The sequence below is a fragment of the Pan troglodytes genome, chromosome 7 (genome assembly GCF_028858775.2).
Source record: "Pan troglodytes isolate AG18354 chromosome 7, NHGRI_mPanTro3-v2.0_pri, whole genome shotgun sequence".
NCBI lineage: Eukaryota > Metazoa > Chordata > Mammalia > Primates > Hominidae > Pan > Pan troglodytes.
The window spans coordinates 130713021-130730042 of NC_072405.2; the positions used below are offsets into that span (position 1 = coordinate 130713021).

At 37.3% G+C, this 17022-nt stretch overlaps 1 protein-coding gene across 1 annotated transcript in view; it reads right to left on the reverse strand.

Moving 5' to 3' along the window:
- Window positions 1-904: 904 nt before the first annotated feature.
- The window catches only part of MRPL13 (mitochondrial ribosomal protein L13), a 47304-nt gene continuing 31186 nt past the window's right edge, over window positions 905-17022 (reverse strand). Inside the window, exons 6-7 of the mRNA XM_009455842.4 lie at window positions 16723-16844; window positions 905-1186 (exon numbers count right to left, since the gene is read on the reverse strand). Coding sequence (XP_009454117.1) covers window positions 1165-1186; window positions 16723-16844 — 144 coding nt within the window. The 3' untranslated portion in view covers window positions 905-1164. The remainder of the gene's footprint in view (window positions 1187-16722; window positions 16845-17022) is intronic.

The window sequence follows — 17022 nt, forward strand, 5'->3', positions numbered from 1 at the left end:
GTCCCCTTTAAATGGGGAGGATAACAGTACCTCCATTACAGTATGTATTAATTAAATAATTCATATAAAGTGGTTGTGCCTGGCACATAGTAGGTGCTTATGTCATATTTAATGCAGTTATTAAATAAACATGTTTACATCATAATTCACACAGTTGTATTAGCACATTTGACAACCAGTTTTACTTGTTTACAGATCTATCTATACTTCCTTCCCATCCTACAATAGACTCTTTGATGGGGCACGGAAGTGTTGGGGGCAACTTGTATGATTTCTGTTTTCCCAGGACCTAGCACTGTGCCTGGTATATAGCAGTACTGAATATATGTTTGCTGAATGAATGGGAAAGTTGGTCTGAAATTCATTCCTTGATTGGCTATGGCAAGAGATGAAAAAATACCACCATAAAAATGCTCAAATGCAGTGGCTCAGTATCTTAATTTCTAGAGAGCATATTTTACAAGCAATAGTCATCCTAGCACCCCAATCTAAGTGCCAGTACAGAGATGAATGGAAGCCAACAGGACAGATATGGGAAAACAGTGTGGAGAGTCTACAAACAGAATCACTGGCAGGGAAGAGGGATTTCTAACGAGCAGACAGGCATTATGTATTCTGGTGTCATTGTGGGGCCAAGAGGCTATATGGGACACAGAAAAAGATAGCAGTTTATAAATATTTCAGGGCAAACTTTACCCTACTAAGCTGCAAATATGAATTTAGATGGATGACAAGTTAGATAAAAAAAGCCACTGAAATGAAAAGTGAAGGTAGAGCTTGTTCACAAGGGACAAGAATAGTGACCTGCAAACTTGAGAAAATCTGCATGGAGAGGCATTTTTGGAATGTGTAACTGCAATTCTATACACAGGGTCTGTTTTTTATCATTAAATGCAACACTAAATAGTCAACCAAGTAAGTGATTTTATTATTATCAACTATAACATTCAAATCAGATTACATAAAAATGGTTCTATAAAATTATATTTTAATTACAATTTCCTATTGAAGGACTATACCTTCCTGACCTTCCCCCACAGTGATTCGGCACATAAAACAGGTGCTGAACTGTAGCAGTTGTTTTACTCCATCCTGTAGGTTAGAGAAACTCATCAGAAGAAAGTTTCAATCACTTCACTGTTATTTTCTGCAATTCTTATTCTCTTATAGCCGATAATCTTCAGGTCTGAAAGAAAAAATCAACATATTTCTTCATGAATCATTATTTTGTTTTCTCCTGACTGATGAAGATTATTTTTCCAATTTAAAATAAAAATAACTGTTCACCAAGAAATAGCTACAAACACTATATCTAAATTTTTGGTGAAAAAAAAACATTAACATCAAATCTTTATAAAGTAGAACAGTTAAGTGACAACTCCAAAGTCTTTTTGAAAGTATAAATATAAGCCACCTTGTGCCTATATAAGAATGTATTTAGTAACTTAATAATTTGAATTCAATTTCTCTGTTCCATTTTTAAACACTTTTATAAAGTCCTTATTGAAAAGATTACTATAATCTTTAAGAGTTTAAAAATCATACGAAGACATGGATTTATAGTACAAATGCAAATTTTGAGTAAGTGATTTTTCCTATTTATATTATCATATGCTAAATTTAATTTTCATTATGATCCATATACAAAATAAGTGTATAAACATCAGTCCTTTAATATTTATTTACAAACATAACTGGTTTTCCTTATTTATGCAATTATAAGATTAACCACACCTGAGAGCTGCTTTCATTAGTCAATTAAAAAAAAATTTTCAGAAGTATTAAATTATAACAATAGACAAAATTAAACATAGGAAATTATAAAATGCAAACAATTTGTCCTGTTATCTTTTCAAAAGTGTATTTGTAGGTGTTGGGTTTCCATATGGAATTTTCTGAAGGAAGTTGGTAACAAACTAAACAGATATTTTGGCAAAGATGACTGATTAGAAGCAGCTGTGGTCTGCAGTTCTCCCAGAGGAATGAAAATGGCAAGTGAATTCAGCACCTTCAACTGAAATATCCAGGTTTTCACATTGGGACTGACTAGGCGGACAATTTGACCCATGGAGAAAGAACTATCAGGATGGAGTGATTGCCCACCTGGAAGTGGCATGAAGCCAAAGAAACCCCCACTCCCAGCCATGGGAAGCAGTGAGTGATTGTGTGACCCCCACTTAGGAAACCACGTTTCTCTCACGGATCTTTGCAGCCTGTGGATCAGGAGATACCCTCGTGAGCCCACACCACCAGGGCCTTGGGTGCAATACACAGAGCTGTGCAGAGTCTTGGCAGAGCAGTTGCTCAGGCTCACACAGAGACCCAGGAGTTTAATAGACTCTAGCCCCAGGAATCCCGGTAAGGCAGGAGATCCATCCATAAATTCTCCAAGGAAGGGGGCTGAATCCAGGGAGCCAAGCGGTGTTGTTCTGCGGGCCCCACTTCCATGGCATCTCACAAGTTAAGCCTCACTGGATTGGAAATCCAGCCAACCAGTGCAACAGGCTGGAGACTGCCTGAGATGGACAAGTTCCTGGGGGGAGGGGCAGCTGCCATTTCTGTGGTTAGGTCGACTCAGCCATTCTAGTCTGCCAGCTCCAAGGAGTCCACTGGACGAGGAGGAGTCGCCCACAATGCAACACAGCTGCTGTGCCAGATCACAGCCACACTGCTTCTTTAAGTGGGACCCTAATCCATCCCTCCTCACTGGGTGGTGCCTCCCTGCAGGAATTTCAACAACTCTAGCCAGGGTTATATGAACAGGACTCTGATCTCTCCCTGGGATGGAGCCCTGGGGAGAGACGGCCCCTGTTTCTGCAGTTCATTTGACACAGCCATTCCAGCCTGCCAGCTCCAGGGAGTCCAGGCAGTCTAGACAAGCAGGAGTCTACCATAATGCAGCATAGCTGCTGTGCCAGATTGTGGCCAGACTTTTTCTTTAAGTGGGACCCCGATCCATCCCTCCTCACCAGTTGGTGCCAGTGAGCACCAGCAACTCCAGGAATTTCAGCAACTCCAGCCAGGGTTATACAGACAGATCTCTGATCCCTCCCAGGGATGGAGCCCCTGGCGGGAGGGGTGGCCAACATCTAAGCAGTTCAGTCAACACAGCCTTTCCAGACTGTTGGCTCTGGACAGTTGAAGCAGTCCGGATGGGGATGGGATCCCCACAATGCAGCACACCTACTCTACCAAAAAGCAGCCAGACTGCTTTAAGCAGGTCCCTGATCCTGTCTCTCCTGACTGGGTGAGACCTCCCAACAGGGGTCTCTAGACACCTCCTACAGGAGTGTCTGGGCTGGCAACAGGTCAGTACCCCTCTAGGACAGAGCTCCCAAAGGAAGGAACAGGCTACCATCATTGCTGTTTTGCAGCCTTAACTGGTGATACCTCCAGGTAAGGTAAAAACTGAAACAACTAGGGTCTGGAGCAATCCCCCAGCAAACTGCAACAGTCCTACGGAAAAGTGGTCTGACTGTTAAAAGAAAAACAACAAACAAACAAAGTAACAACAACAACATCAACAAAAAAGACCCCACAAAACCCCACTGAAAGGTAAGGTAAGCCACCTCAAAAATCTAAGACAGATAAGCCCACAAAGATGAGAAAGAATCAATGCAAAAACCCAGAAAACTCTAAAAGCCAGAGTGCTGCTTCTCCTCCAAATGACTGCAACACCTCTCCAGCAAGGGCACAGAACTGGGCTGAAGTTGAGATGGCTGAACTGACAGAAGTAGGCTTCAGAAGGTGAGTAATAATGAACTTCACTGAGCTAAAGGAGCATGCTGTAACCCAATGCAAATAAGTTAAGAATCATGATAAAACAGTACAGGAGCCAACAGCCAGAATAGCCAGTTTAGAGAGGAGCATTACTGACCTGATGGAGCTGAAAAATACAACATGAGAAATACATAATGCAATCACAAGTATTAATAGCAGAATAGACCAAGTATCTTTCTGAAATAAGACAGGCAGACAATAATACACACACACACACACAAACACACACACACACACACACACAGAATGAAAAGGAATGAACAAAACCTCCAAGAAATATGGGACTATGTAAAAACCTATGACTAATTGGGGTACCTGAAAAAGACAAGGAAAACAGAACCAAGTTGGAAAACATACTTCAAGATTATCATCCAGGAGAACTTCCCCAACCTAGCAAGACAGGCCAAAACTCAAATTCAGGAAATCCAGAGAACCCCAGTAAGGTACTCCATGAGAAAAGCAACTTCAAGACACATAATCTTCAGATTCTCCAAGGTCAAAATAAAAGAAAAAATGTTAAGGACAGCCAGAGAGAAAGGCCAGGTCACCTACGAAGAGAAACCAGTCAGACTAACAGTGGACCTCTCAGTAGAAACCCTACCAGCCAGAAGAGATTGGGGGCCAATTTTCAACATTCTTAAAGAAAAGAAATTCCAACCCAGAATTTCATGTCTGGCCAAACCAAGCTTCATAAGTGAAGAAGAAATAAGATCTTTTTCAGACAAACAAATACTGAGGGAATTTGTCACCACCAGGCCTGCCTTGCAAGAGCTCCTGAAGAAAGCATTAAATATGGAAAGGAACAACCATTACCAGCCACTACAAAAACACACTAAAGTACACAGACCAGTGATGCTATGAAGCAACCACATAAACAAGTCTGCAAAATAACCAGCTAGCATCATGACAGGATCAAATTCATACATAACAATATTAATCTTAAATGTAAATAGGCTAAATGCCCCAATTAAAAGACACAGAATGGCAAACCGGATAAAGAGTTGAGACCCATCAGTATGCTGTCTTCAAGGGACCCATCTCATGAACAAAGACACACATAGGCTCGAAATAAAGGGATGGAGGAAAATTTACCAAGCAAATGGAAAACAGAAAACAGCAGGGGCTACAATCCTAATTTCTTACAAAACAGACTTTAAACCAACCAAAATTAAAAAAGACAGAAGGGCATTACATAATGGTAAAGGGTTCAATTCAAGAGTTAACTATCCTAAATATATATGCACCTAATACAGGAGTATGCGGATTCATAAAGCAAGTTCTTAGAGACCTATAAAGAGACTTAGACTCCCACATGATAATTGTGGGAGACTTTAATGCCCCACTGACAATATTTGACAGATCATTGGGACAGAAAATTAACAAAGATATTCAGGGCCTGAACTCAGCTCTGGATCAAACAGAACTGATAGATATCTACAGAACTCTGCACCCCAAAACAACAGAACATACATTCTTCTCATTGCCACATGGCATTTACTCTAAAACTGATCACAGTAAGGTAAAACACTTCTCAGCAAATGCAAAGAACTGAAATCATAACAGTCTCTCAGATCACAGTGCAATCAAATTAGAACTCAAGGCTAAGAAATTCACTCAAAACCACACAACTATATGGAAACCGAACAATCTGCTCCTGAATGACTCCTGGGTCAATAATGAAATTAAGGCAGAAATCAAGGAGTTCTTTGAAACTAATGAGAATGAAGAGACAACATATCAGAATCTCTGAGACACAGCTAAAGCAGTGTTAAGAGGGAAATTTGTAGCACTAAATGCCCACGACAAAAAGCTACTTAGATCTCAAATTAACAACCTGATATTGCAACAAAAAGAACTAGAGTACCAAGAGCAAACACAGCTAGCAGAAGACAAGAAATAACCAAGATCAGAGTAGAACTGAAGGAGACAGAGACAAGAAAAATCCTTCAAAAAAAAAATCAATGAATCCAGGAGCTGGTTTTTTGGAAAATAAATAAATAAATAAATAAATAAAATAGATAGACTGCTAGTTAGACTAATAAAGGAGAAGAGAGAGGAGAATCAGACACAATCAGAAATGATAAGGGGGTATCACTACTGATCCCACACAAATACAAACCACCATGCAAGGATACTATAAACAGCTCTATACACATAAAGTAGAAAATCTGGAAGAAATGGATAAATTCCTAGATACATAAACCCTCCAAAGACTGACCCAAGAAGAAATTAAATCCCTGAATAGACCCATAATTCTGAAATCGAATCAGTAATAAATAGCTCACCAACCAAAAAACAAACCCACAACCAGACAGATTTAGAGCTGAATTTTACCAGAGGTAAAAAGAAGAGCTGGTACCATGGCTACTGAAACTATTGTAAAAAATTCAAAAGAAGGGACTCCTCCCTAACTTATTTTATGAGGCCAGCATAATCCTAATACCAAAATCTAGCAGAGGTACAACAACATAAAGAAAACTTCAGGCCAATATGCCTGATGAACATCGATGCAAAAATCCTCAATAAAACACTGGCAAACTGAATCCAGCAGCACATCAAAAAGCTTATCCACCACAATCAAGTCAGCTTCATCCCCAGGATGCAAGGTTGGTTCAACATATGCAGATCAATAAATGTAATTCATCAACATAAAAAGAACTAAAGACATAACCATATGATCAGCTCAATAGACACAGAAAAAGCCTTTGATAAAATTCAACATCCTTTCATGTTAAAAACTCTCAATAAACTAGGTATTGAAGGAACATGCCTCAAAATAGTAAGGGCCACATGTGACAAACCTACAGCCAATATCATACTGAATGGCGAAAAGCTGGAAGCATTACCCTTGAAAACCAGCAAATGACAAGGATGCCCTTTTTCACCACCCCTGTTCAACACAGTACTGGAAGCTCTGGCCAGGGCAATCAGGCAAGAGAAATAAATAAAAGGTATTCAAATAGGGAGAGAAGTCAAATTACCTCTGTTTGCAGATGACATGACCCTATATCTAGAAAATCCCATCGTTTCATCCCAAAAGCTTCTTAAGCTGATAAGCAACTTCAGCAAAGTCTCAGGATACAAAATCAATGTGCAAAAACTGCTAGCATTCCTATACACCAACAACATGCAAGCAGAGAGCCAAATCATAAATCAACTCCCATTCACAATTGCTACAAAAGAATAAAATACCTAGGAATACAGCTAACAAGGGAAATGAAGGACCTCTTCAAGGAGAACTACAAACCACTGCTCAAGGAAATCAGAGAGGACACAAACAAATGGGAAAAACATTCCATGCTCATGGATAGGAAGAATCAGTATTGTGAAAATGTCCATATTGCCCAAAGTAATTTACAGATTCATTGCTATTCCCATTAAGCTACCATTGACATTCTTCACAGAATTAGAATAAACTATTTTAAAATTCATATGGAACCAATAAAGAGCCCAAATAGCCAAGACAATCCTAAGCAAAAAGAACAAAGCTGAAGGCACTTCGCTACCCAACTTCAAACTATACTACAAAGCTACAGTAACCAAAATCGCGTGGTACTGGTACAAGAACAGACACATAGACCAATGGAACAGAATTGAGAACTCAGAAATAAGACCACATGCCTACAACTATCTGATCTTCGACAGACCTCACAAAAACAAGCAATGGGGAAAGGATTTTCTACTCAATAAATGGTGCTGGGAAAACTGGCTAGCCATATGTGGAAAACTGAAACTGGACCCCTTCCTTACACCTAATACAAAATTTAACTCAAGGTGAATTAAAGACTTAAATGTAAAACCCAAAACTATAAAACCCTAGAAGAAAATCTGGGCAATACCATTCAGGACATAGGCATGGGCAGATTTCATGACAAAAATTTCAAAAGCAATTACAACAAAAGCATAAATTGACAAATGGGATCTAATTAAACTAAAGAGCATCTGTACAGCAAAATAAACTAGCATCAGAGTCAACAGGCAACTCACAGAATGGGAGAAAATGTTTGTAATCTATTCATCTGACAAAGGTCTAATATCCAGCATCTACAATGAACTTAGGCAAATTTAGAAGAATAAATAACCCCATTAAAAAGCAGGCAGGCAAAGGACATGAACAGACACTTCTTAAAAGAAGACATTCATGAGGCCAACAAACATATGAAAAAAAGCTCAACATCACTGATCATTAGAGAAATGCAAATCAAAACCACAACTGAGATACCATCTCATGCCAGTCAGAATGGAAATTATTGAAAAGTCCAGAAACAACAGATGCTGGCAAAGTTGTGGAGAAAAAGAACACTTTTACACTGTTGGTGGGAGGGTAAATTAGTTCATCCATTGTGGAAGACAGTGTGGCAATTCCTCAAAGATCTAGAGGTAGAAATACCATTTGACCCAGCAATTCCATTTCTGGGTATATACCCAAAGGAATATAAATCATTCTATTATAAAGACAAACGCATGTGTATGTTCATTGCAGCACTATTCACAATAGCAAAGACATGGAATCAACCCAAATTCCCAGACTGGATAAAGAAAATGTGGTATATATACACCATGGAATACTATGCAGCGATAAAAAGAAATGAGATCATGTCCTTTGCAGGAACATGGATGGAGCTGGAAGCCATTATCCTCAGCAAACTAATGTAGGAACGGAAACCCAAACACCACATGTTCTCACGTATGGGAGCTGAAAGATGAGAATACATGGACACATGGGGTTGGGGGGAACAACGCACAATGCAGCCTGTTAGGAGGGGTTGGGGGAGGGAGAACATCAGGAAGAATAGCGAATGGATGCTGGAGATGGGTTGATCTGTGCAGCAAACTACCATGGCACATGTTTACCTGTGTAACAAACCTGTACAACCTGCACGTGTACCCTGGAACTTAAAATAAATGTTGAAGAAAATAAATATTTTGAAAACACCTGTAAAAATATGTAATAGTTTGAGTTCCTTTAAAAAGTAGATGACTTTGTTTGCCCAAAAACAACTTAATCTACTAGTCCTTTTCTATATTTATAAATTTATAAATGTTTTCTGAAACTGAATACTCACAGGATACCCCATAGCCTACCTAAGAAGACTGACAGTCTACCAGCTGAGTAAAATAACTCTACCAGAATTTTAAATTGTTTATTATTAAACTCTGAGCAACAAAGGCACTGATCTGGGAAACTAGCCAGGTATGCTTTGCCATATCAGCCATCTATAACAATAAGAAGATAAACTGCAGAATTTTGTCACTTTGTTTGTGAAATCTCTATCCAAACATAAAAACTGCATCCAAAGTCTGGGAAATAACAATCTGATGACAGCTACACGCGGCTCCAGAATATACCCTTTTCTCCTTTGGTATGTGACTCAATATACGCAAAGCAGTTCTTAGTAAAGAGACACCAGTACATTTTAAGAAACAATTTATTATCCTATCCAGCTGGTTCATATAATTACAAAAGAGGTGGTGGTAATGCAATTGGAAAGAAATCTAAGTTAATGTCCCACAAGAAGTCTGCAACTCCACTCAATAGAATTAAATGTGTTTAGTCACAGTCACCAGTTGTTTCCACACAAAAGGTTAATTTATTTAATTGAAATGAAATGACAATACCACCTTTCAGTGGGATTTAGAAGTAAAATTGAATGGTATAATCCACCACATAAAGGAATGTGGACATTGACCTCAAAGCAAATTTCCTCTTTGTCTTTTCTCTGCCTGGCAACCATGACTAATCTTTCAAAATCCACCTCAAACGTTACATTTTCTGTCAAGCTCTTCACAACAATTCCTTTCTAACACAGACTGGGCTCCTTTCTCTAGGATTGCCAGAAAGCTTAATGCATACTTCTACTACAATGTTTCTCTAATCATACTGGCTCTTCCTTGTAAATAACACATGCTGAGTGCTCATTAGATGCCACAAAGTATAATAAAGACTTCACATGAATTATTTTATCCTCACAACTACTTTGTAAGAAAGACACTGTTATTAATTTCATTCTACAGTGACAAAACTTAGGCTCAGAGTAGCTCAGTAACTTGGCTAAGGATACACAGCTAGGAGGTAGATGGCAGGGATCTGAGTGTAAACAATTTGACTCCGGTGCTTGCAAGCACCATTTTATTCTATATGATGCCTCTTAGGCTGCCAGTCCTTTGAAGGCAGGGCCCTGATATGATTATCTTATACTCCCAGCAGCCACGGCAATGCCTGATACACAGTGGATGCCTAGTATATCTGAGCACAGTACAGAGTACAGTGACCCCCTTGAAAATGCCACTTCATGTGCAAATTCATCTTTAAATAATCGGGATATTTTCCAGATGGTTAATTTGCTTCCAAAGGGGGAAAAGCAGTATCATGGCCAAAGACTAGATAGTTAAGATAGTGGCACAGCTGGAAACATCAACTCATACTGGAGGCAATTAATGATACACATTTTTCAGGAGGTTCCCCTGTGGGGAAAAGAGAGGTTTTTACACTAAATATGGTTTTACTTCTCTCTGTCTCAAACAGAAATGAAAACAAGCATACACACAACTTTTCTGTATTGCTTATTCCTTTTCACTAAAACAAAGAAATTCAAGGTAATATAAGAAAGGGGAGGAGAGGGCTATTTATGTCTGTGTTTCTCAAACTTCAGCAGGCATACAAATTACTTGGATTCTTATGAGAATGCAGGTCCTGATTTCACTTATTCTGTGGAGGGGCTCACGATTTGGCAATCCTAACAAGTTCCCACTTGATGCATTGCTGGTTTACGGACCACATTCTAATTAGCATGGGTTCCCCTTAGACCAAAGACAGAGCTATTTATAAGACAGAGGAGCACCTTCAGTAAGAAATTACTAATACTATCTAACAGAAGGTAACACACATACTTCTTCCTAAACTAGAGATGACTCCATTTGATACACAATATCTTTCCTGGTTCTTTTCTCCCAAACTGTAGTTCAAGCAGCTTTAGTACTCAGCAAATGTATTTAGGTTCTTTAAAAGTTGGTAACCCATATATGGTAACATTATGCAAACTAGAATTGAATTCTCAGATTATGTTGCTTACATACCCTATTTTGTGCTGAGGTGACCTAATCTCTTCACTAGATTAAATAGTTTTTAAAAACAAGAAGGGTGGCATCTAGCACATTACTTTTCATACTATGAATGCTTAAATATTTGAAACTTAAATGAAACGGCTTAATCTTTTAAAAGAGGGATGATAGGTGTATTCTCACTCAAAATGTAATACTATTTTCGAAAGTTACTTTGTATAAAGGCAGTTTTTGCTAGTGACAAGTATCTGCAAAATAGATAGAGACTACTTTTTTATTTTACTAGCCAGTCCTGATCTATTCACATCCAAAAGAACAGTACAGCTTAGAATGCCTAATTTGAGCAAAACTCAGGACTGGAAAGACTGAAGTCTATCATTGAAGTCAATGCTGAGCTGGTTGAAATAGGTAGGAAAGTTGGAAAATAACCTTAGTCCACAAGTCCAGCTAGTAACTGCTGACTGTGAAGAGCAGCAAATTAAGTTAAATTGTGTGGAGAAAATGCCACATGACTAGACTAGAAGAAAATTATGGAAAATCTTAAAGCTGTCCAGATCCCAGCAACTTATGGGATTAGAAAAGGTAAAAATCCTTCTACATTGTCTTTAAGTCTCTGATCTGAAGCATGTTTTATAAAGGCATAGGTAAAAATAATCTTTTTCTGAGTATTAAGTAAATCTGAAAATGGGTAGTTTTTAGGATTAACAGCTTTCATATCAGAGAATATGCACTAAGCTTAAATCCGTGCTCTCTTCTAGAGCTATAGACTGAAGAGGATGCTCACCAATGCAGTGCTAATGTTCCCAGCATCTGGAATCCAGCTTTTCTTTTACAGAGCTGAATGGATTACATATTGAACTCCCTAATCCTCATCCTACTTTCGAAGAGACAGTTCTGCATCAGTAATGGTTGTCCTCATACTTCCTTGTCTTCATCCTTACCATCCATCTCTCCTTTGCAGGCACATTTCTAACAGCACACTCTAGAGTATTGAAACACCAGGAACACAGGTTTCTGTTATAAAAACCTGTGTTCAAGCATGTATTGATGCTGAAGCTTTCCATGGTTAGCTTCTCTACAAAGGTGAGAGTTTTGCTTAAAACAAGCATTTCTTACTGAATTAACATGTAAGGAAAAATAATGCAAAGCAATTCAAGTTGAATTTTTTCACATACGTAGTTTTCCCTAGGAAAAGCTCTCCTGCATCATTTTGCAAAACTTGAAAATAAAGTTTAAAGTGATCCAAGTTTTATTTGTAGACTACATTTTGAAACATTTCCCTTACAATGAGCATGATTAATTTCCATGATTATTGGGGTTGTGAAATGTGTTGGCAAAACTGCAATAATCATGTAACAATTGATAGTATTAAAATAAATTGACCATTTTAAAGCTACAATCTTAAGCAACAGAATTGTGAAGAAAAGATAGTGCTATTTTTTTCCTTTAAAGAAAAAAGAAAAAAATATCTAAGTATAAACCCCACAGTCACCATTTGCACATTGCAAATACATATCTGCTTTGTACAGTCAAGAAATATAAAATAAACTTCCTAACATATTTTCACAAAATTTATGTATCCATGATTTATGTAAAATATACTAATACACCAAGAATATCCACTAACTTAAGAAGTGAGATGAATGGGCAATAGTACCCATAGTATATATAAAATGGCTTTTAGTTTTAAAAAAGTATAGTTTTGTCATAAATATCAATTTCATTCCTTATCTCCTACCATAGCTTAAAAATGACAATAACTAATGACTGAACAACAACTAGCAAAAGAAAACCTAATGTATGCTGAAACTAGGCCTGAAAGAATATAATCTTTGAAGATGATTTAAAATAATTTAAATAAAATCCCAACAATGCTAGCTTTTAATTAAGATTAAAGCAATTTTGTTAATCATCTACTGGGTTCAAAGCTCTTTGATAATTGTTTCTGCTGCTCAGAAGCTTTTAGTCTCTAATAGAAAAGTTAATAAACTTATATTTAACCAAATATTAATAATAGTTCAAATTATAAGATGTACATTCTAATATTATAAACATGTTTTAAGTTTTATTACTAGGGCAGCAAACACCAAAGCAAGCTATTTTTGTGGCTATATACTTGTGGCGCAATGCAGGTACATTTGTTTCAGTCAAGTCTCTGCAGATTCACCATCAGATTTATCTTAAACAAATTCCAGTTACTACATTCCAAAGGAAAATTATACTCTTGGCTTAGCTATGTTGGGTAGAACAAAAGCATATCTTAAGCAAGGTCCTCTCCAAAAGGAGAAAAAAATTTTTTTCTAATAAAGGCAATCCTTTAATAATAAAAACCTCATGTTCCATGAATTGAACTGCATGGCATATCAAATATTTTAATTCTAATTCTAAAGTATATAATATTTAATAGAACTTTATAAAATGGCATAGTCCAATAACTAAAATAGCATAGTCCAATAATGTAGACACTAGCCATATGAAGGTAGCGTAATTTTATTCACTAACACGTAATTTTATTTACTAAAATTACATCAAATAAAAAATTCAGTTCCTTAGTCACATTAGCCACAGTGCAAGGGCTCAAGAGCCACACGTCAACAGTAGCTAATGTATCTGAAGCTCGAATAGAGAGTTACCTCCCTCCCTCCATCCCTCCCTCCCTCCTGCCTTCCTCTCTTTTTTTTTTTTGAGATGGAGTTTTGCTCTTGTCACGCAGGCTGGAGTGCAATGGTGCGATCTCGGCAACCTCCGCCTCCCGGGTTCAAGCAATTCTCCTGCCTCAGCCTCCAGAGTAGCTGGGATTACAGGTGCCCACCACCATATCCGGCTAGTTTTTTTTGTATTTTTATTAGAGATGGGGTTTCACCATGTTGGCCAGGCTGGTCTTGAACTACCGACCTTAGGTGATCCACCGCGCCAGGCTTCCCTCTCCCTCTCCTCCCTCTCCCACTCCCTCTCCCTCCCCCTCTCGACAAGTCTTGCTCTGTTGTTCAGGCTGGAGTGCAGTGGCATGATCATGGCTCACTGCAGCTGCAAACTCCTGGGCTCAAGAGATCCTCCTGCCTCAGACTCCCAAGTAGCTGGGACTACAGGTGTGTGCCAACACACCTGGCTAATTTTTTTGTTTTTTGTTTTTGTAGAGACAGGGTCTTGCCATCTTGCCCAGGCCGGTCTTGAACTCCTGAACTCAAGAGGTCCTCCTGCCTTGGCCTCCCAAAGTGCTAGGATTATAGGCATGAGCCACCATGCCTGGCTGAGAGTTGTTTTCATCATTGTAGAAAGTTCTACTCAAGAGCCTTGAAGTAAATGATCATCTATTTCTTAGACAAGCTTTTGGTTAATCCAAAAATGGCTGTATTTTTCCTGGTCACACACTTTTCACGTAATAAAGACTAACTGGACTTGATGTCAGCTCAAATGTGCAGGGAGAAAGAAATACAGAATGATTTATATTAAATGACTAGTACACCTATACTATCCATACGTTTCAGTAAACGTATACCTATTTTACTATTTTGAAAATACAAGTTAACATATGCGTGTGACTATTTATGAGGAAAAAATCACAACCTTAATAAAGCATAAAGGAAAACCTAGTGTCTAATGCATATTCCTGCCTCAGGGAAATCTGGAATGAAAAGAGAGGGCAGGAAAATCCATTCCCAGAGTAGTAACTAAAAAATGCATCTAGTGGCTCTAAGTTTCTCTAAAAGTCTCCTTAAAAATAGCTATAGAAAAGCCCTTTCTAATTCTATTAATAAAATGAAGGCACTCAGGCACTTTCTAATTTGTTTCAAAAGAAAGCAGAAATCATTCAGCAGAATGAGAATTTTGGTCAGTACTCTGACTATAATAACACTAAATATAATTTGTGAATTATTATATTAGTGTGGTGCCAGTTTAACTGATTTAGAATACACTTTAGAATATTCATGAAATATGACTTCAAGTGTATAATATGTATTTGCACATACATGATTTAACAGCAACTTTATTATTTCTAATTTTAAAAAAAAGAGTCCCACACCCCTCTTGGTCAGGAATATAAATTCATTTATGATGGTGTTTCTGTAAGAAAATCAGATACATATTTACAGAACTGTTATAGGAAGGTAACCTGTCAAAACTTCAAGGACAACTTAAAATGTTTTTAGTATATAACTTACCAAAGCTGAATATTTTCAAACTACATCAACTTAAGTACATTTACAATAAAACTCTACACTAGCAAGCATGTTAAAATGGTATAGAATTTGCAATAGCAAAAAAATTCTCCTATTAAAAACTTAGTCAACACTTCAAGTGTGCTAAGTTGCTCACTTACTCCTTCCAGCAATTCTCAGAAGTATGGAGTGGCTCTAATTTACAACTGAAGAAACTGAGTTGAGATGAAGAAACTAAAGCTCAAAATGAAAGATGACTTACTTAAGGTTATAGAGTCAGCTACTATAGAGGCAAGATTTGAACCTTGGTTTGGATTTTTGTAAAACTTAATTAAGCTATTCATGAAAATTTCACAATTAATTTTTAGGGAAAGAGCTCATGTCTTCATTCTTTCCAAAACACTTACTGAGTGCCCATTATGCACCAAGTACTATTTCTAAGTGTTTCTAAGTATTTCTAAGATGTAAATGTTGAACCAGACAATGTCCCTGCCCCCTTGAAGCTGACATGCCAATGCAAGAAGGGGCATTCCAGCAGAGTTAGGAGCATGACCCAGCAGCTAGTCACTCAGGCTTGAATCCTTAATATACCATTTATAACTATGTGATATTAGTCAAGTTGCTTTATCTCTCTGTGCCCATATTTTCTCATTTAAAAAATAAAAATAAAAATAAAAATTGTACTGACTCACTAGATTGCTCTGAGGATTAGTAGATTAATACATGTAAAGCACACAATAAATGCTTTATTAGTGCTTGCTATTTTTATTATTGCCATGAGTGTAGAGAGACAAATAACAGACACGCATATAAATGAGAGTACAGTAGATAGTGATAAATGCTGTGAAAAAAATGAAAAGTGGTCTTTCCTTCATATTTTCTAGAGATTCTTTCCTAAAGTCACTTATAAAAGCTGATAAAAGTCTTAATTAATTTATTCAATAAATACTGGCTGAGTGTCTATTTAATTTGTCCAGCACCATGCTCAGTGCTAAATAAGACAAACATGTAGCTCCCTCATGAAGTCCAGCAAGAAAGACAGATAGTAAACAGATAATCACACAAATATATAATTAGAGTAAATCAGTAAATGGAAGCCTACGATGAGAACCCATAATGAGAGCCTAACCCGGTTCAAAGATTACAGGAAGGACTGCCTGAGGAAGTTACACTTAAATGCTTCATCATCTGGATAGCCCTGGCAAAAAAGCCTAGAAACAACTAGATGGGAGAAAGAATGTTACATCTTAGCAGCTTTACGGCCTTAGGTAGAGGAAACTGTACAGAGGAGAGCAAAAAGTATTTTTTTATTTTGTTTTTCTTTTTGGACCAAGACAACAAGTATCCAAAATTAATGACTTTTCATTAGATAATATTTTTAACTTATGAAACAATGTGGAAAACTGAGAATCATTACGTTTTAGATTAATAACAATTCATATATCATTCCTAAAGACTACCATCAGCCCAAACAAAATACTTGATAATTATAGGAACCTATGAACATCCTCGCACTTATCTAGCAAGGTCTTAATGCTTAAAAATTTTTGGTTCTAATACCTACATCTAGAGTTTATTTGTAGGTAGTAGCTGCTGAGTTCCCAGGGGAGCAAAAAAATGAGTTCACTCTTCCCGCCCTCAAGGATCTTATTTAATCATATGGTTGAGGAAACAGAGGATATCAAAAGAAAAAAAAAACAAGAAGAAGGGAAACACTTACGGAGTCCACAATCTTGGGAAGGCGTCTATTTCTTCTTGTGTGTACTCATCTAGACGTTTAGGTATTTTTCGTGGTTGAGGAAGCTCCTCTACTAAATTCTTAAGAATATCTTCTGGTATATCCTACATTAAAAAAAAAATAGACAATTTTCTTAAAATATCTTTCTTAGCAATAAATTACTAATACTTCATAAGTGTTAAAAAATAAGCAAAAGAATGTTCGTAGAATAAGGAAAACATAAAATCTTTAAAATAAAAACCTTATAAAAATTCCCCAAAAGTACATTAGGTTAATAATACA